The 21,497-nt window shown below is 37.8% G+C and overlaps 1 protein-coding gene across 1 annotated transcript; it reads left to right on the top strand.

Moving 5' to 3' along the window:
• Window positions 1–18,637: 18,637 nt before the first annotated feature.
• On the top strand, window positions 18,638–21,256 carry LOC138385880 (zinc finger protein 678-like). Its single transcript, XM_069472075.1, is given in 3 exon segments — window positions 18,638–18,666; window positions 19,886–20,934; window positions 21,108–21,256. Coding segments are annotated over 3 exon segments (1,227 nt in total).
• Window positions 21,257–21,497: the final 241 nt, after the last annotated feature.

The following is a 21,497-nucleotide window of genomic DNA, read 5'->3' as shown; positions in this document are numbered from 1 at the left end:
CTAGGTCCACTTCATTTTTGCCAAAAAATATATATTGCATATTTTTAGGCTTCTTCCAGTTGATAAAACTTAAGTGTCCTAACAGTATTTGCCATGTCTGATTGAAACTATTGTGTATTCAGCTACTTTTCACTGAAGACCTTTGTAAATGTCAGTCACATCTAACTGGTCTATAATGTTTTTCCCATTATCTGTTTCTTATTGATAATCTATCAAATTTTTGTATTCATTATTCAAAGTGAGGTTTTGAAGTCTCCTATAATTAGTGTGTGGCTAGGTGTTTCATGTAACACTTCTGTCCACACTTTTGTTCATATTTGCTCAGTATATTTAGAAGCCCTGATGTATATAACATATATTTAAAAATATCTATGATAAAATATGTGCATTGCATGTATATCATCTAAGTATATTCTGTGCTATAGATTTCTGTTAAATGAGCCATTTTATCATTATATTAAAATAGTCTTTGTCTTTTATGATGGTTTTTGACTAAAAGAGTATTTCCTTTATTTATGGCCATAATATCATCCTCTAATTACATACTTTTTTTTTTTTTTACAATTACTTTCAACCAATTTGACTTTTTAGAGCTAAAGGAAGGCTTTCGTAGGTGGCATATTGTAGGGTGCTGTTTTTTTTTTTTATCCATAAAGTCATCTTATTTTTCATTAGAGAGTTTAAACCACTTATATTTAAAGTAACTTCTAAAGGATATGAAGTTACCATTGAAATTTGTTAATTCTTTCCCTTGTGCCCTGTAGATACATTGTTCCTCATTGCCTGTCTTATTCTCTTTATTTTTATTTCCTGGATTTTGAAGTGACATGCTTTGATTGCTTTCCCATTTGCTTTTGCATACCTTCTACAGGCATTCTGTTTGTGACCACATTAGGAAATGGAGACTACCTAAAAAATCTCTATGTTATAACAATATATCTTAATCTCGTAACAGCTTCATTTCAAGTTAGTAAAAAACCTACACATCTTAAAGTGCCACATGTTCTTATTAACTTCACAAATTATACCTGATATATTATATATATGAGAACAGATATTTGCACATTTATGCTATCAGTTTTTTTTAATTCTATAGAATTATTATGAAGGCTTATGAACCATCATGATCACATAGAATTCTATATCTGTTTATAGATTTATCTTTAACACAGAACTTTATGTTTTTAAGTGTTTATAATGCTACTCAACATCATTTTATTTTTCATCACAGTGGACTCCCTTTACCTTTCTTCTGGCCTATTCCAGTGGTGATGAACACCATTGATTTTTGCTTAATTCGGAAAACCTTTAATTTTTCTCTTGTTTTTGAAGCAATATTTCCCAGAGGAAGCCTTCTTAGTTGGTAGTATTTTTTTTTTTTTTTATCACTCTGGAATTTAGAAAATTCTCAGCTACCTTATTCTCCAAATAATCTTTCTGCCATTTTACTACTATATTCTTCTTCTAGGAATCTTTCTTAAATATATTGGTCCACCTCATTGTGTCGAATAAGTCCCATACTCCACCTTCAGTTGCGTCCCTTTTAAAATTTTGCTTCCATGACTCAATATTTATAAATGAAATGTCTTCAACTTTCTGATTCTTCTGCTTAAGTGTGCCTCTGTGCTTCTCTAGTGAATTTTTCAACTCAGTTATTGTATTCTTCAGCTCTGCAATTTGTGTTGGGTTCTTGTTATAGTTTTTATGTCTGTTAATATCTCAGTTTCTTTAGGCATCATTTTGCAGATTTTGTTGTCTGTGTTTTGTTTTTGTTTGTAGGGGATGTTTCAGATGATGATTTTTAATGTTTTGCAGATACAGCAAATATCTCCATTTCTTAAGCATTGATTCCTGGAGATTATGTTTCTTGTTCCTGTGGGACAGGTTTTGTGAATCCTCTACATTCCCTGAAATCTTGTGATAAGTTCAGTTAATTTTATCTTTGTTTTTACTTATACATTGTAGTTTTGTGTGACAATATTCAACTCTGCTCACTTTAACACAGTATGATTTACTATTCAAATAGGAATTAGTGATTTATCCATTGCTAAAATAATTCTCTATGTGTTTGCTTGCCTGTATGAGTAAAAATTATGTCTACTTTGTTTCAAACTTACTTATTTGTTTTCTTGGTTTGTGGTCTATAATTTTTTTATCTTGACTAGGTGAGTAGTCATAAAAATTGTAATTTCAGCAGCTCTTTAATGGCGAATGTATATTATATTTGTGTGAGGGAAATAATCATGTAAGGAGACTTCAAGATGGCTGAGAAGAATCAAGGCTTGTCGGATCTTTCAAGTACAACAGTTGAGAATTCAACAGAAAGGAATGGAAGATGATTCCTGGTCAGCAGTGGACCATAGGGTCTGAAACAAGTGGAGTCTGGGACACTGACAGTAGGTACTGAGTCACTGAGAAGAGAGGAGGATAAAAGGTAGCAACTGGCCCAAACAAAATCACAGGACTTCTGGAGACCAGGGGAAAAGTAAGGGATTTTGACCTCCCCCACCCAGGTGCCTCAGGCATGCAATAGGATGCATGTCTCTCATCCAATGGGAGTGTGCTATGAGCAACAAGAGAGCCAGCATCACTGCGCCTGGACAGCCCCTCCTCTGCACCTGATACTCTCCCGGCATCCCAGGAAATAATTTTGGCTTAAGGTTCTCATAGCTGTGTGACCACACTCACCCCATAGCAACTGTCAAAGCACCTTGCACTGAGAGATTAAGCCTGCCTTGGTCTAGGGGTAGCACATTTCCAGCCAAAGCTGCACTGAGTGACTGTGCATGCCTTCGGCAATGGGTTGCAAACTACCAGCCAAGCCTGCCTTGGAAAGTGTAGCTGGTGGGGCAACTCAGAGAGGAGGAGGATGCCCTGGCACTCAAGCTTCCTGAGAGTGCTACAGGAAAAGCATGGCCCCTTCTCGCCACCATAGCTGATGCTGGAATTCTCTGTGCTGAGATGCCCAGTTCTCAGTGCCATGGGTGCATTTTCACCTAGCTCCAGCAGCGTGGCCTCAGCTTGTGATCTTCCCATTAACAGGCACTTGGTGCATGTGTCTGCTGACAGCACAGTCAACAGGATGAGGAGCATTGGGGAAGGGTCCCAGTTTCAAAATCAGTGAATGAATCACCATGTCCATTGGGAGCATGCGGAGAAGATAAGGAAAACACTGGTCTATTAATGTTCCTCCTCCAAACCTCCCCTCCAAAAACCAATATGGAGAACTGCCATATTGAATTTTGCTGAACCAGGGAGAATCAATTTGCATAAGTACTGGTTCCCCTGGTAGCTAAATACATCTGGTGCCTCTGTCTGAATTAGAGCAGCTGCCCACAACACCACTCAATTTAATAGAGAGTTGAGCTTGATCCAAAAGTTCCTTGAGGTGCCAATATTGCCCAAGGGGAAGTGTCCACCTGGCAGAGTTTCTTTTGTGTAGAGAGAAGACACTGTGGTTGAATGTGGTCATTTCAGCCCCTTCTGGACCCAGAGGCATGGAATGGACCTTTAACCCATACATATCTGTGACCAGGATTTGTGGGTCTGCAGGACAGCATAATCCAACCTAACCTCACACAGCCTAATTCCCCATCTGCCTCTTGTATGGTAGTAAATAAATGACTTACATGGAGGTTTCAGGGCCCCCACCCACCACCTGGGGCATTGTAGGGCTTCTCCTGAGGAACTAGAGCTGGTCTCAGGATCAAAAAACAATAGTCTGGCCGGGTGCAGTGGCTCACGCCTGTAATCCTAGCACTCTGGGAGGCCGAGGTGGGCGGATCGTTTGAGCTCAGGAGTTCGAGACCAGCCTGAGCAAGAGCGAGACCCCATCTCTACTAAAAATAGAAAGAAATTATATGGACAGCTAAAAATATATATAGAAAAAATTAGGCGGGCATGGTGGTGCATGCCTGTAGTCCCAGCTACTCGGGAGGCTGAGACAGGAGGATCGCTTGAGCTCAGGAGTTTGAGGTTGCTGTGAGCTAGGCTGATGCCACGGCACTCACTCTAGCCTGGGCAACAGAGTGAGACTCTGTCTCAAAAAAAAAAAAAAAAAAAAAAAAAGAAAGAAAAACAATAGTTTACCTTCTTCTTTCCTGCAAACACCACCTACTGACCGGGAGATAAACTCACATGCCTGTTACCTTTACTCTATCATAGAGGGTGTAGTTGATTCTCACTCACAAGCACCAACTAACTCAGAGAATAACCTGTGCATATCATTATCTAAACAAAAGAAAATCCAAAATAAAGAAGCAAAATCTGAATTTCCCTGATGATTAGAGATGTTGAGCATTTTTTCATATGTTTGTTAGCCATTCTTATATCTTCTTTTGAAAATTTTCTATTCATGTCCTTTGCCTACTTTTTGATAGGGTTGTTTGATTTTTTCTTACTGATTTTCCTGAGTTCAAAATAGATTCTTGTTATCAATTCTTTATCTGATGTGAGTATGTGAAAATTTTTTCCCATTCTGTAGGTTGTCTGTTTACTCTCATGACTGTTTCTTTGGCTGTGCAGAAGCTTTTTAATTTAATCAGGTCCTATTCATTTATTTTTGTTGTTGCTGTGATTTCCTTAGGGGGTCTTCTTCATAAATTCTTTGCCTAGGCCAATGTCTGTAAGAGTCTTTCCTACATTTTCCTCTAGAATTCTAATAGTTTCACACCTAAGGTTTAAGTCTGCTATCCATCGTGATTTGATTTTTGTGAGAATGGCTAATAAACATATGAAAAAATGCTCAACATCTTTAATCATCAGGGAAATGCAAATCAAAACCACAATGAGATATCACTTAACTCCAGTGAGAATGGCCTTTATCAAAAAGTCCCAAAGCCATACATGTTGGTGTGAATGCAGAGACACAGGAACACTCATACACTTCTGGTGGGACTGCAAACTAGTGCAATCCCTGTGGAAAGCAATATGGAGATACCTTAAACAGATTCAAGTAGACCTACCATTCGATCCAGCAATCCCATTATTCCGCATCTCCCCAAAAGAACAAAAGTCATTCTATAAAAAAGACACCGGCACCCGAATATTTACAGCAGCATAATTCACAATTGCAAAGATGTGGAAATAACCCAAAGGCCCACCAATTCATGAATGGATTAGTAAAATGTGGTATATGTATTCCATGGAGTATTACTCAACTATAAGATATAATGGTAATACAGAATCTCTTTTGTTCTCCTGGAGAGAGTTGGAACCCATTCTATTAAGTGAAGTATCCCAAGAATGAAAAAATAAGCGCCACATGTACTCACCAGCAAATTGGTTTCCCTGATCATCATCTAAGTGCACATTTGGGAATAACACCAATTGGGTATCGGACAGAGGTGGGGGGTGGGGGGAGGGGATGGGTGTATACCTACATGATTAGTGCCATGTGCACTGTCTAGGGAATGGACACGCTTGAAGCTCAGACTCAGGGGTCTGGTGGAGCATGGGCAATATATATAACCTAAACTTTTGTACCCCCATAATAAGCTGAAAGAAAATAAAAAAAAGAAGCAAAGTCTGCTCCAGATGAGAAGGAACCAGTGAATTGATTCTGGATGTATGAAAAATCAGAGTGAAGCATCATCCCAGGTGGGAACACCGGCTCCCTCACAATGGGTACCAACCAAAAACAGAATATTGAAAGGACATATGAAGTATGTCAAACATTGATAGGAAGGAAGCTTCATGAAACTCAAGATAAAATGGAAACACAACACAAAGAAACCACAAAAACTGTGCAAAAAAAGAGTGAAAAATTTACAAAAGAAATCGAATTGGTAAAGAAAAATCAAACAGAGTTTCTAGTAAGGAAAAACTCATTCAAGGAACTACTGATCACAGTGGAATGCATTAAGAACAGGTTACATCAGGCAGAACAAAGAAACTCAGAACTTGAAGACAACACCTTTCAATTAAAGAAGTCCATCACAGAGATAGAGCAGAGAAATAAGAGGAACGAGCAAAGCCTACAAGATACATTGGATCATGTAAAGAGGCCTAAGATAAGAATCTTAGGGACTCCTGAGGGTGAAGAAGAAAATAAACAAGGGTTGGATAATTTGGGGGGTAAAATTAAGGAAAATTTTCATGTCCCTGCTACAACTCTAGATATCCAGGTTCAAGAAGCTCACAGGACCCTTGGGAGATTCATCAAGAGACAAAAATATCACAACACATTGTCATCAGACTAGCCAAAATAAACATGAAAGAGATACTCATAGGAGCCATAAGGTGAAAGGAACAGGTAACTTACAAAGGAAACCCCATTAGACTAACTGCAGACCTTTCAACTGGGACCTATAAGTCAGAAGGGATTGGGGCCCTATTGGGTCTTCTAAAACAGAATAATGCCCATCCTAGATGTTTGTGTTTTCCAAAATTAAGTTTCACTTGAGCTGAAAATAAAGTCTTTCTCAGACATGCAAACACTGAGGGAATTCATCAAGACAAGACCTTTCCTGCAGGGAGTACTCAGAACTTCGTTATTCATAGATCAGCATGATAAACACTTAACAACATGAAATCACCAAAAAGCTAAGGTAGAAGTCCAGTGACTTAAGGGATAAAAGAAACCAACAACATTCAACTCAACAGGATGAACAGAAATCCACCACATTAATCAAATATTTCAATAAATGTGAATGGTTTTAACTACCTAGTGAAGCGACATACGCTAGCTGAATATATAAATATACAGAAGGCAAGTATCTGCTATCTTCAGGAAACACATCTAACCCACAAGGACTCATCCAGAGTGAAGGTCAAAGGATAACATTCTGGGCTAACAGAAATCCAAAGAAAGCTGGAGTAACAGTTTTCATATAAGATAACGTCGTCTTCAAATCAACAAAAGTAATGAAAGAGAAAGATGGCCATTATATAGTGATAAAAGGAATAATTCTCCAAGAAGGTATATCAATCTAAAATACTTTTTATGCACCAAATACAGGATCACACATATTCATACCCCAAAATCTACTTGACCCAAACAAGACCATAGATAATACAACCATAATGCCAGGAACTTCAACACACTGCTGACAGAACTATACAGCTCCTCCAAGCAGAAAATAAACAAAAAGACAAGGGACTTAAATAAAACTCCAGAATATATCGGCCTACCAGACAGTTACAGAACATTCTATTCAAAAAATACTTTTGGCTCATCAGCTCAGAGGACATTCTCTAAGATTGATCATGTCTTAAGCTATAAAGAATGTCCTCCAAAATTTAAAGAATACAAATTATACCATACATTTTCTCAGACCACACTAGAATAAAATTAGAAATGAACAACAACAGAAACACTTATCTCTACACAAAGTCATGAAGACTATACAGCCTACTGCTGAATGATTGGCAGGTCAAGGAGGAAATTAAGATGCAAAAGAAAATATTCTTTCAGCTAAATAATAATGGGACACAAGGTATCAAAATCTGTGAAAACAGCTAAAGCACCCTCAGAGGAAAATTCATAGTCATAAATCCCTACATCCAAAAGACAGAAAAGTAACAAATCAACAATCTAATGAATCAACTGAAAGAACTGAAAAAGGATGAGCAAACCAATCCCAAACTCAGCAGAAGAAAGAATATAGCCAAGATCACAACAGAACTAAATGAAATTGATAACCAAGGAACTATACAGAAGATTAATGAAGCAGAAAGTTGGTTTTTGAATAGATAAACAAAATTGACCTGGCTTTTATGAGATTAACCAGAAGCAGAAAATATAGGACTCTAGTAAGCTCAATTTGGAATGAAAAAGAGAAACTACAACTGATTCCACAGAAATACAAAATATCATCTTTGAATATTCTAAAATTCTCTATACACATAAACTTGAAAACATGGAGAAAATGGACAAATTCTTAGAAACACCCAGCCTCCCTAGGCTCATTCAGGATGATATACAATTCTTGAACAGACCAATATCAGGACTGGTATTGGAGCAGTAATAAATAAACTTCCTTAATAATAAAGTCCTGAACCACATTGTTTCCCACCTGAATTCTACCATACTTATATAAAAGTACTGGAGCCTATCCTGCAGAAATTATTGTATAACATTCAGAAGGAAAAAATTTTCCCCAACATGTTTTACAAAGCCAATATTGCCTTGATACCAAAGCCAGAAAAGGACAGAACAAAAAGAAGAAAAATACAGACAAATATTCCTTATGAATATGGATAAAAACTTCTCAATAAATTCCTAGAAAATGGAATTCAGCTGGTCTTCAAAGAAATAATGCATTATGATCAAGTGGGCTTCATTCTGGAGATGCAGGCATGGTTGAACATATGCAAATCTATTAATCTAATTACATACATGAAACGGCAATAAAAACAAAGACCATAAGATACTCTCAAGATTCACACAAAAAGCATTTGACAAAATTGAGCCCTCTTTTGTGTAAGAATGTTTAAGAAAATAGGCATTGAGGCAACTTACCTCAAAATGATAAAGCCCATATGTGACAAACCCCCAGCCAATCTCATAGTGAACAGGGAAAAATTGAAAGTATTCCTGCTTAGAACTAGAAAATATTTCCCTCTCTTACAAATTTTATTCAACATAGTACTGAAAGTCTTAGCCAGAGCAATCAGGCAAGAGAAGGAAATAAAGGGTATCACAATTGGGGCAGAAGAGGTCAAACTATTGCTCTTTACAGATTACATGGTCTTAGAAAACCGCAAAGATTCTGATAAAAAAATACTGGAGTTGAATAATAAGTTCAGCAGAGTCTCAGTTTACAAAATCCATAGCCTTCACATGGGCCAACAACTGTGAAACTGAGAACCAAATCAAAGACTCACACCTTTCATAATAGCAACAGAGTAAATGAAAAACTTAGGAATATATCTAACTAAGGAGGTGAAGTACTTCTATAGGGAGAATTACAAAACACAGAGGAAGGAATCAGAAGAGGATACAAACATATGGAAAAGCACATCATGCTCATAGATATGCAGTATCAACATGGCTAAAATGTCCATACTACCATAAATAATCTATAGATTCAATAAAATCCCTGTTAAAATATTAACATCATTTTTATAGATTGAGAAAAAGTAATTGTATGCTTCATATGGAACAGGAGAAGACCCCATATACTAAAAGCAACCTTAAGGAAAATGAACAAATTGAGAGGCATCCATTTACCAGACTTTAAGCTACAGTGCAAGGATATAGTAACCAAAACAGTGTGGTACTGTCACAAGAACAGGACACAGATCAATGGAAGAGATCTGAGAACCCAGACAGAAAACCATCCTCACATACCCATGTGATAGCAGACAAGAACATACACTGGGGAAGGAATCCCTAATCAATAAATGGTCCAGTGAAAATTGGATAGCCACATGTAGAAGACTGAAACAGGATCCGCATCTCTCATCTCTCACAAAAATCAATTCACAGTGGATAAAAGACTTAAACCTATGTCGTGAAATTGTAAGAATCCTAGCAGAAAATGTTGAAAATACTCTTAGAGACTTCAGCCTAGGCAAAGAATTTATGAGGAAGACCCCAAAAGCTATCACAGAAACAACAAAAATAAGGAAATGGGACCTGATCAGACTAGAAAGCTTCTGCACAGCCAATGAAAGTATAACTAGAGCAAATAGACAACCTAGAGAATGGGAGAAAATATTTGCATGCTATGTATCCAATAAATTGCTAATAACTAGAATTTATATATAACTCAGGAAAATCGGTAAGAAAAAAATAAAACAACCCCATTAAAGTGTGCAAAGGACATGCACAGAAAGTTTTTAAAAGAAGATGTACTAATGGGCAACAAACATATGAAAAAAATGTGCCCATGTCTAATCATCAGAGAAGTGCAAATGAAAAACCACCATGAGATATGACTTTACCCCAGTGAGAATTCCTTTTATCAGTAAGTCCAAAACAAATGTAGGTATGGATGTAGAGAGATAGGAACTCATATATACTACTGGTGGGACTACAAACTGGTATAATCTATATGGAAAGTTATATGAAAACACATTAAAGTACTAAAAGTAGAACTACCATTTGATCCGGCAATTGCACTACTTGGTATCTACCCCATGAAAAAAGTCATCCTATAATAAAGACATCTGCACTTGAATGTTTATAACATCACAATTTACAATTGCAAAGATGTTGAAACAGCCTTGTTAATTATAAATACATGCATATAAATATATGTATTAATACATATAAAATGTGGTATATATATATATACCATAGAGTAGTACTAAGCCTCAAAAATCAGTGGTTAAAAAACACACCTTGTATTGTCCTGGATTGTGTTGGAGCCCATTCTTTGAAGTATCACAAGAATGGAAAAACATGCACCACACATACTCACTATCAAATTGTTACCAATTGATCCACACATATGTGACCAAATGGAAGCAAAAATCAGCAGGTATTGGACAGTTGGAAGGGGATGAAGGGTTTGGGAAAATCCACACCTAATGAGTGTGGTGCACACAATCTGTGGATGTGCACACTTGTAGGTTTCATTAGTCTGTGCAAAAGCAATAAATATAGTCTAAATGATTTACTCCCATAATATTTTGAAATTAAAAAAAAGAATCAGTTTTATAATATGTAGGAAAATTTTGAAAAGCCTCATAACTGTGTATCTCTTTAAGATATTATTTTAATTATTATAAAATCACAATCTTAATTACTTTTAATTATTCACACCAGTCATATTAACTACATCTTCATGCAAAATATGTCTAGAATGAACGTATTTTGTAAAACTAAAATTCAGTACACATGAGAAAACTACCCATTTTCCCCATTGCCTAACTGCTGACAGACAACATCATGTTTTCTGTTTCTAGGAGTGTAACTGGTTTAGAAATATCATACAAGTATAATCTTGAGATATCTATCTCAGTGTGCCTGACATTTCATTAAGCATAATGTCATCAAGATTTATCTCTACTGTGGCTGTTATTAGATTATCTTTTTTTTTTTTAAGCTGAGATATAATCCATTATTTCTAAATTTCATATTGTATTTATCCTTTCATTTGGTAAGGGCAGTTTGGGTTTCTTTCATTTGCTGGCCTTTGTGAATAATGATGAAATAAATACGAGTGTGAAGATACCTTTTTATTTTACAATATATGCAAGAGTTTATATTTCTGTTCCTTTCTGATTCATTCATCCAGTTTTCTGTCTTTTTGCCAGTAGAAAACTTCATTGACTATTGTAGCTTTTTTAATGTTTTAAAATGGGGAAGTATGGTACCAATAGCATTCTCTTTTTGATGATTGTTCAGATCTTTGTGGTCTCTTGAAATTCCATATTATTTTTGGGTTTGCTGTTTCCATTTTTGAAAAAATTAGATTGAGAATTTGAAAGGAATTGCATTGACTCTGTAGACCACTATCAACATCTTCACAGCATTAAGTCTTCTCCTCATGAACAAGAACGTGTTCAAAAGTGTGTTATTTTCATATATTTGTGAATTTTTCTGTGTTTCTTTTGTTATTTATTTACAGTTTCATTTCATTATGGTCAGAAATTAAAGTGTGTAAAATTTCAGTTTTCTAAAATTGGTTAAGACTTGTTTTGTGGCCAAACAGGTAGTTTCTTAGGAGGAATTTTTATGAGCTATCAAGAAGATTGTATGTTCTATTTTTCTGTAGAGTGTTCTCTATATATCTTTTAGGTCTAATTGCTCTATGGTGTTTTCAAATCTTCTGTTTTCTTATTATTAATTTGGCTGGCTTTATTATTATTGAAAGTGGAATATCAAAGTATCCTATTATTTTGCTGTCCCTTTCTTGCTTTAATTCTGTGAATGTTTTCTCTATATATTTGTGAAACTTCACGTGAGATAAAGATAGATATCATATATATGTATTATTTTCATGGATTCTCAGTGAATGACCTCTTTTGATTTATATTAAATGTCCTTATCTCTTGTGACAGTTTTGGCTTAAAGTATATTTTATAAACTATAACATTTTCCACTTCAAATGTAATGTGCCTAATATAATTTTGAACTCCACTGCTCTTATATGCTTAAGGTTTTCATGGTATATCTTGTTATATCCAGCCAGTTCTAGTCTATTGTTTTCACAAGATAGGAGGTAAAGTCTCTTTAGAGAGAATATAGTTGGATTTTTTAATCCTTTTGTTTAACTGTGTCTTCTGACTTCAAATACTAGTACATAAATATTTACATAATTTTCTCAAAGGGAAGGACTTATAATTTCCCTAATATTAACTATTTTATATAACTTGTGTCACTATTATTTCTTTCTTTCCTCTCCTTTTCTCCTGCATTATGTGCCACTGATACGCCTTTGTGTATCTCTATAAACATTGTCCTGATGTTCACTGTGAGAATTACCTAAAATCCTTTGAAGTTGCTGCATACATTGAACTGATAACTACTCAACTTCAGTTGCATACACAAATTCTTAATGTTTTTTATTTTATTTCATCTTATTATGGGGGATACATAATTTCAGGTTCCATACGTTGCCCATGTACCGCCTGTCCCTCCAAGTAAAAGCGCCAGGCGTGTCGATTCCCCAGACAGTGCGCAATGCACTCATCATGTAGGAATACACCCATCCCCTCCCCCACCCCCCACCTCAGTCTGATATCCCATTGGTATGATTCCCCGATGTGAATTTAGGTGATGATCAAGGAAACCAATTTTCTGGTGAGTACATGTGATGCTTGTTTTTCCATTCTTGGGATACTTCACTTAATATAATGGGTTCCAACTCTCTCCAGGAGAACCATAGAGATGTCGTATCTCCATTATTCCTTATAGCTGAGTAATATTCCATGGTATACATATACCACAGTTTACTAATCCAATCATGTATTGATGGGCATTTGGGTTGTTTCCACATCTTTGCTATTGTGAATTGTGCTGCTAGAAACATTCGGGTACATGTGTCTTTGTTACAGAATGACCTTTTTTCCTTTGGGTATATGCCCAATAATGGGATTGCTGGGTCAAATGGCAGGTCTACTTGAATCTGTTTAAGATATCTCCATAATGCTTTCCACAGGGGTTGCACTAGTTTGCAGTCCCACCAGCAGTGTATGAGTGTTCCTGTCTCTCCACATCCATGCCAACATGTTTTGTTTTGGGATTTTTTCATAAAGGCCTTTCTCACTGGGGTTAAGTAATATCTCATTGTGGTTTTGATTTGCATTTCCCTAATGATTAGGGATGTTGAGCATTTTTTCATATGTTTGTTAGCCATTTTTTTATTTTCTTTTGAAAAATTTCTATTCATGTCCTTTGCCCACTTTTTGATAGGGTTGCTTGACTTTTTTCTTGCTGATTTTCCTGAGTTCTAAATAGATTCTTGTTATCAGTCCTTTATCTGATGTGTAGTATACAAAAATTCTTTCCCATTCTGTAGGTGGCCTGTTTATTCTCGTGAGTGTTTCTTTGGCTGTGCAGAAGTTTTTAATTTAATCAGGTCCCATTCATTTATTTTTGTTGTTGCTGTGATTGCCTTAGGGGTCTTCTTCATAAATTCTTTGCCTAGGCTAATGTCTGTAAGAGTCTTTCCTACATTTTCTTCTAGAATTCTAATCGTTTCACACCTAAGGTTTAAGTCTGTTATCCACCGTGATTTGATTTTTGTGAGAGGTGAAAGCTGTGGGTCCTATTTCAGTCTTCTACATGTGGCTAACCAATTTTCCCAGCACCATTTATTGAATAGGGATTCTTGTCCCCAGAGTATGTTCTTGCCTGCTTTGTCAAAAATTAGGTGTCTATATAAGGATGGTTTTATACTTATATTTTCTGTTGTGTTCCACTGGTCTGTGTCCGTGCACTTGTGCCAGTACCAGGCTGTTTTAAGAACCACAGCCTTTTAGTATAGTTTGAAGTCCGGCAAATTAATACCTCCCATTTTGTTTTTATTGCTTAAAATTCCTTTTGCTATACGGGGTCTTCTCTGATTCCATACAAAGTGTATAATTATTTTCTCTTCGTCTGTGAAAAATGATGTTGGTCTTTTAATAGGGATTGCATTGAATCTGTAGATCACTTTGGGTAGTTTAGACATTTTAACAATGTTGATTCTTTCATTCCATGAGCATGGTATAGTTTTCCACCTATTTGCAAGTTCTGCTATTTCTTTTCTCAGTGTTTCATAGTTTTCCTTATAGAGGTCCTTTACCTCTTTAGTTAGGTATATTCCTAGATATTTTATTTTCTTTGTTGCTATTTTGAAGGGTATTGTGTCTTTAATTTGGTTCTCCAATTGACTTTTTTTTTTTTTTTTTTTTTTTTTTTTTGAGACAGAGTCTCACTCTGTTGCTCGGGCTAGAGTGAGTGCCGTGGCGTCAGTCTAGCTCACAGCATCCTCAAACTCCTGGGCTTAAGCGATGCTACTGCCTCAGCCTCCCGAGTAGCTGGGACTACAGGCATGCACCACCATGCCCGGCTAATTTTTTGTATATATATTTTAGTTGTCCATATAATTTCTTTCTATTTTTAGTAGAGACGGGGTCTCACTCTTGTTAAGGCTGGTCTTAAACTCCTGACCTCGAGCAATGCACCTGCCTCGGCCTCCCAGAGTGGTAGGATTACAGGCGTGAGCCACCGCACCCAGCCCGATTGACTATTATTGGCATATATTAATTCCTCTGATTTGTGTATATTGATTTTGTAGCCTGAGCCTTTGCTATATTCGTTAATCAATTCCAGGAGTCTCATGGTTGAATCCTGGGGGTTTTCCAGATATAACATCATATCATCAGCATAAAGTGAGAGTTTGATCTCTTCTTTCCCTATTTGGACTCCCTTGATTCTGCTCTCTTGCCTGATAGCTCTCGCAAAGACTTCCAGTACTATGCTGAAAAGTAATGGGGACAGTGGGCAACCTTGTCTGGTTCCAGTTCTAAGTGGGAATGCTTTCAATTTTTCCCCATTCTGAATGATGTTTGCTGTGGGTTTGTCATATATGGCTTGTATCATTTTTAGATAGGCCCCGTCTATGCGTATTTTGTTAAGTGTTTTTATCATAAAAGGGTGTTGAATTTTGTCAAATGCTTTTTCTGCATCTAATGAGAGTATCATATGGTTTTTGTTTTTGCTTCTATTTATGTGGTGAATTACATTTATAGATTTAAGTATGTTGAACGACCCCTGAATCTCTGGGATGAAGCCCACTTGGTCATGGTGGATTATTTTTTTGATAAGCACTTGGATTCGATTTGCTAGTATTTTATTTGGAATTTTTGCATCTATATTCATGAGACAAATTGGTCTATAGTTCTCTATTTTTGTTGCATCCTTTCCTGATTTTGGTATCAATGTTATATTGGCTTGGTAGAACGTGTTGGGGAGAATTCGATCCATCTCAATATTGGAGAATAGTTTATGTAGGATGGGCACCAGTTTTCTTTGTATGTATGGTAAAATTCGGGTGTGAACCCATTTGGACCAGGGCTTTTCTTTTGGGGAAGGTTTTTTTAATGCTGGTTCGATTTCAGTTCTTTCTTTCTTTCTTTTTTTTTTTTTTTTTTTTTTTGTTTTTCCGATATATTTTATTATTTTTTTTTTCAGCTCATTATCGATTTCAATTCTTAATATTGGTCTATTCAGATACTCTATTTCTTCCTGGTTGAGCCTGGAAGGCTATGTGTATCTAAAAATTTGTCCATTTCCTCTGCATTTTCCAGTTTGCGTGCATAAAGATTCTTGTAGTATTCATAGAGGATATCGTGTATCTCTGTGACATCGGTTGTGATTTCTCCTTTCATGTTCCTAAGGGAGGTTATTAGAGATTTTTCTTTTCTGTTCTTGGTTAGTCTAGCCAGAGTTATGTCTATTGTGTTTATCTTTTCAAAGAACCACTTTTTGTTTTGTTAATTTCTCTTATGGTTTCGTTTTTGTCCTTTTCATTTACTTCTAATTTGATCATAATAATTTCTCGCCTTCTGCTGGGTTTTGGGTCATTCTGTTCTTCTTTCTCCAGCTCTTTGAGTCTGTTCATTACGTTGTCTATTTGCAAGTTTTCTGTCTTTTTGATATAAGCATTTATGGATATGAATTTTCCTCTCAGGACTGCTTTAGCTGTGTCCCATAGATTTTGATAAGTTGTATCTCCATTGTCATTTAATTCAAACAAAATTTTGATTTCCATCTTCATTTCTTCCTTTATAGAATAATTGTTCAGGAGAAAGTTGTTTAGCTTCCATGACTTTGAGTTGGAATGAGGGTTTCTGTTTGGGTTCATTGTTACTTTTATTCCACTGTGATCTGAGAAGATGCATGGTATAATTTCTATTTTTTTGAATTTTTTAAGACATGCTTTATGTCCTAGGACATGGTCAATCTTAGAGAATGTCCCGTGAGCTGATGAGACGAATGCATATTCTGTGGACTTTGGGTAGAATGTCCTGTAGAGGTCAGTCAGGCCCATTTGTTTTAGCATTCTATTTTTGTCTATTCTGTCTTTGTTTATTTTCTGTTTAGAGGATCTGTCCTGTTCTGTCAGTGGGGTGTTAAAGTCTCCAGCTATTACAGTATTGTTATCTATCATTTGGTTCAGATCAAGTAGGGTTTGCTTTATGAATCTGGGTGCACCTAAGTTGGGTGCATATATATTGAGTATAATCATGTCTTCTTGTTGAATACTGCCTTTAACCAGTATATAGTAACCATCTTTGTCTTTTATTATTTTTGTTGGTTTGAAAGCTAAGTTGTTCGAAATTAAGACTGCCACACCAGCTTTTTTTGGCTACCGTTTGCTTCAAATATTGATTTCCATCCTTTTATTTTCAGTCTAAATGCATCTTTGCAGGTTAGGTGAATTTCCTGAAGACAGCAGAGACTAGGTATATTGCTTCCTTTGTCAAGAGGGGGAGTCTGTTGTGTATTGTTTAGAGTTTTTTCTACCTCAGTTGGGTGGCTGCTTCTGGTGGGTCTAGCCCTAGAGGATTGGAGTGACCCAAGGCCGTTTTGGTAAGTTAAGTCACTGTGTTCTGGTCTTTCAGTAAGCAGGCCAGGTCAACACAGGTTGCAGACAGAAATTCTCTGGTTTTTTTTCTTTTTTTTTTTTCTTCCCCCTTGGTTCTTCCTCTATAGGGGTGGTTTCTGTCTCTTTCCGCAGGAAAGATACTAGCTACGGGGAGTGGATGGTGCCCTCGCTCACTCAGCACCCCAGCTACTGCAGCTCCCATGGGCAAAAGTCTGCCCTCGCCCAATGTCCCCAGGGACCAGGCTCCACACTCCCATGTCTGGAGAAGTAGTCAGTGTTTACACAAGGGCGGGGTCCCTATAGAGGGTCTCAGGACCAGGGGAGGGAGCCACCCAGGGAGCCTCTTGGCATCCTATGGCTCCGCAGTGGCTGGCTGTGGGCCCCAAGATGGCCGTGGCGCCCCCCAGATCACCAACGCTGGGGGTGACTGCTCAGGGTCCAGCAGGTACCAGAGCTGGGGGCCTGGTGAGTTCCAAAGCCCACCGTGGCTCTGCAGCTAGAAGGCAAAAAGAGGAAAAAAAAAGAAAATGGCAAGACAAGGCAAGGCAAGGCAAGGCAGTGCAGGGCAAGGCTAGGCAAAAAAGAAAAAAGAAAAGAAGAAAAAAAATAAAATATAAAATAAAATAAATAAATTCTGTAGTTCAGCTATCCTTTGTTTTTTTACGCCTTAACGCACCTCTGTCCCTCCTGCCGAGCGTGGCCCCGGGTGAGATTCCCCCAGGGTCCAAGCTGTTTTCCTTGTAATGTCTCCTGTCCACCGTGTTTATTTAAAGCCCACGCTCTTGGCATGGGTTCAGAGAGTGAAGCTAGCTGCCCAGGGAGCCGATCGGCACCTTATGGCTCCGCAGCGGTTTCGCTGTAGATTGGAAGATGGCTCCCGCACGCCCACAGAACGCTGGGACTGGAGGGGATTAACGTTCTGGGTTCGGCAACAACCAGAGTCGGGGGCCTGGCAGGCAAAGATGCCCACTGGGGCTGTCCGGCTAGTGAACCGCCGAAAAAAAGCAGAAAAATACACAAAAATAAAATCTATAGTCCGGCGACCCTATGCTTTTTTACGCCTTAGCACAGCTCTGTCCCTCCACGCTGAGCGCAGCCCTGGCTGAGATTCCCCCAGGGTCCAAGCTGTTTTCCCGGTAATGTCTCCTGCCCACTGTGTTTATGTAAATCTCGCACTCTTGGCATGGGTTCAGAGATTAGTGGAGTGAGCCGCCCAGGGAGCCGCTCAGCACCATATGGCTCTGCAGCAGTTTCGCTGTGGATTTCAAGATGGCGCCTGCGCACCTGCAGAGCACCAGCACTGGAGGGGATTAACGTTCTGAGTTTGGCAAACACTGGAGCCGGGGGCCTGGTGAGCAAGGATGCTCACCGGGGGTCACCAGCTGGAGAACCGCCAAAAAAAGAAGCAAGGAGATACAAAGAAATCCGTTGCTCGGGGACCCTTTGTAGCTTTCCACCTTGGCACAGCTCCATCACTCCTCGCTAAGCATGGTCTCAGCTAAGATCCCCCAGGGTCTAAGCTGTTTTCCCGAAAATGTCTCCTGACCACAAAGCCCCATGACTCCCTCGGTGATTCTGCACCGTCTTCAGGCAGGTCTCTAATTAAGTGGGTGTGGTGGTCAGTGGGGAGAACAAGCCGCTTTCCTAAGATGCTGCCCCCGCCCCGCTCCATGTTGAGGCGGGTGTAGCTGCCCTGCACTCCCTGTCTATTGTCCATCCCACACTCTCCAGAATTTTGCGATCCTATTTCCCGTTCACCTCAGACTTTTCTTGCTCTGTGTGTCCCACGTTGATTCTCCATGGATTCACACCACTGTTCTTGTGGGGGGAGGTCCTCTAGCGTTGTGGTTGGTCTGGATCCATGCCTTCCTCTCCGGGAGCACGAATCCAGGCATTCACCTCAAATTCTTAATCTTTATGTCTGCCCCCAACCTTATGATATTGATGTCAATAATTAGGTCTTTTTATATTGTATATCAATTAACATATGGTAATGCTCTTTTTTAATTTTGTCTTTCAAATTTTATAGCATAATTAAATGTTTTTGTACCATCATTATTATACTGCATAATTTTATTTTTGATATGTACACACCATTCCCAGAGAGTTATGTAGTTGTCATAGAAGACAGGAACCAGCTTTTGGAAAGGCCATAAAAAACCAGATGTATGGACATATGTGCCAATAGTTTCATTCTCTTTTGAAAGGGAGTCCAGGAGATGGGATTTTACTACTAATGTGATTCCTGTACATCAGCAAAGAGGAAGGGCCTTGGTAGGTAAATGTAATAAACTTTCCTTCCAGTTCCATTTGGTTCTTGGTGTCACTCTCATCTGGGGTGCTATGAACTATTAGCAGTTATGATTTCTCAAAAAGTCATGTTTGTAAGTATAGTTTTAAGGTCATACATCTGTGAAGGAAGTAAGACCATGGTTTTCTATTGTGCTTTCTTGCTAATGTGCTTGGTATAGTTTTATATATTCAAATTGTGAAGTATATTCACCTGAGTCTAGTTAGTGAGATACTTTGTTATTTTCATTTATTTCAGAATTGTCTTCCCATTGCACCCGAGACCTATTGCCAGAGCAGGGCATAAAAGACTCATTCCAGAAATCAATAATGAGACTATATGGAAGCTGTGGCCTTGAAAAGGAACACTTAAGAGAAGACTGGGAGTGTGTGGGTGAGAGTAAGAGGCAGAAAGTATATTATGATGGTCTTACTCAATGTTTGTCAAGTACCCATAGGAAAATTTTCAAATATAATAAAGGTATAAAAGTCTTTACCACATCTTCAAACCTAAATACACATAAGAAAAGACATACAGGAGAGGGAAGTTTCAAGAATAATAAATGTGACAAAACTTTTAACCACATCTCAGAAATTTCTGCACATAGGAAAATTCATACAGGAGCGAAACTCTACAAGTGTGAAGAATGTGGAAAAGCCTTTAACTGGCACTCAAAACTTACTACACATAAGAGAATTCATACAGGAGAGAAACCCTACAAGTGTGAAGAATGTGGCAGAGCCTTTACCTGGAGCTCAAGTCTTAATGAACATAAAAGAATTCATACAGGAGAGAAACCTTACAAATGTGAAGAATGTGGCAAAGCCTTTACCCAAGGCTCAAATCTTAATAAACATAAAAGAATTCATACAGTAGAGAAACCCTACAAGTGTGAAGAATGTGGCAAAGCCTTTACACAGTCCTCATTCCTTACTCTACATCAAAGAATTTATAGTGGAAAGAAACCATACAAATGTGAACAATGTGGCAAAGTCTTTAGCTGGTGCACAGACCTCACTCTACATAAAAGAATTCATACAGGAGAGAAACTCTACAAATGTGAACAATGTAGCAAAGCCTTTACCCGGTGCTCACATCTTACTGAACATAAAAGAATTCATACAGGAGAGAAACCATACAAATGTGAAGAATGTGGCAAAGCCTTTACCAGGTGCTCACATCTTACTGAACATAAAAGAATTCATACAGGAGAGAAACCATACAAATGTGAAGAATGTAGCAAAGCCTTTAGCTAGTGCACAGGCCTCACTCTACATAAAAGAATTAATACAGGAGAGAAACCCTACAAGTGTGAAGAATGTGGCAGAGCCTTTACCCGGAGCTCAAGTCTTAATGAACATAAAAGAATTCATACAGGAGAGAAACCATTCAAATGTGAAGATTGTGGCAAAGCCTTTACCCATTGCTCACACCTTACTCTACATAAAAGAATTCATACAGGAGAGAAACCATACAAATGTGAAGAATGTGGCAAAGCCTTTACCCAGTGCTCACATCTTACTCTACATAAAAGAATTCATACAGGAGAGAAACCATACAAATGTGAAGAATGTGGCAAAGTCTTTACCCAGTGCACAGACCTCATTCTACATAAAAGAATTCATGCAGGAGGGAAACCATGCAAATGTAAAGAACGTGGTAAAGCCTTTACCCAGTCCTCAATCCATACTCTGCGTTAAAGAAGTCATAGTGGAGAGAAGCCATACATATGTGAAGAATGTGGCAAAGCCTTTACCTTTACCCTTTACAGTGCTCACACCTTATGGTACATAAAAAAAGTCATAGTGGAGAGAAATCCTACAGATAAGAATGTGGCAAAACCTTTACCCGGAACACATACCTTACTCTACATAAAAGAATTCATACTGGAGAGAAAACCTACAAATGTGAAGAGTGTGGCAAAGCCTTTTATAACTGCTTACATCTTACTCAACATCAAAGAAATCATACTAGATAAAAGTGAGATAAATGTAATGACTATAGAAGTGCTTTCCCAGAGCATTAGCCTTAAAATGCACGAAAGTACTTATGCTAAAATTAAACAATAATAATGTAGAGCACTGAACATACCTTTACTTCTATCACAGTTCTTATTGGACATGGGAAAACTTACACTGAAGAAACCCTCCAATATTTTCTCAAGCATTGCTCAACATCAGAAAATTTTTAATAGATAGAAACCTTACAAATTTAATGAA

Source organism: Eulemur rufifrons, chromosome 7, assembly GCF_041146395.1.
Source record: "Eulemur rufifrons isolate Redbay chromosome 7, OSU_ERuf_1, whole genome shotgun sequence".
Classification (NCBI taxonomy): domain Eukaryota; kingdom Metazoa; phylum Chordata; class Mammalia; order Primates; family Lemuridae; genus Eulemur; species Eulemur rufifrons.
The sequence above is the reverse complement of the archived record's forward strand: the minus strand, read 5'-3'. Positions and strand labels throughout refer to the sequence as shown.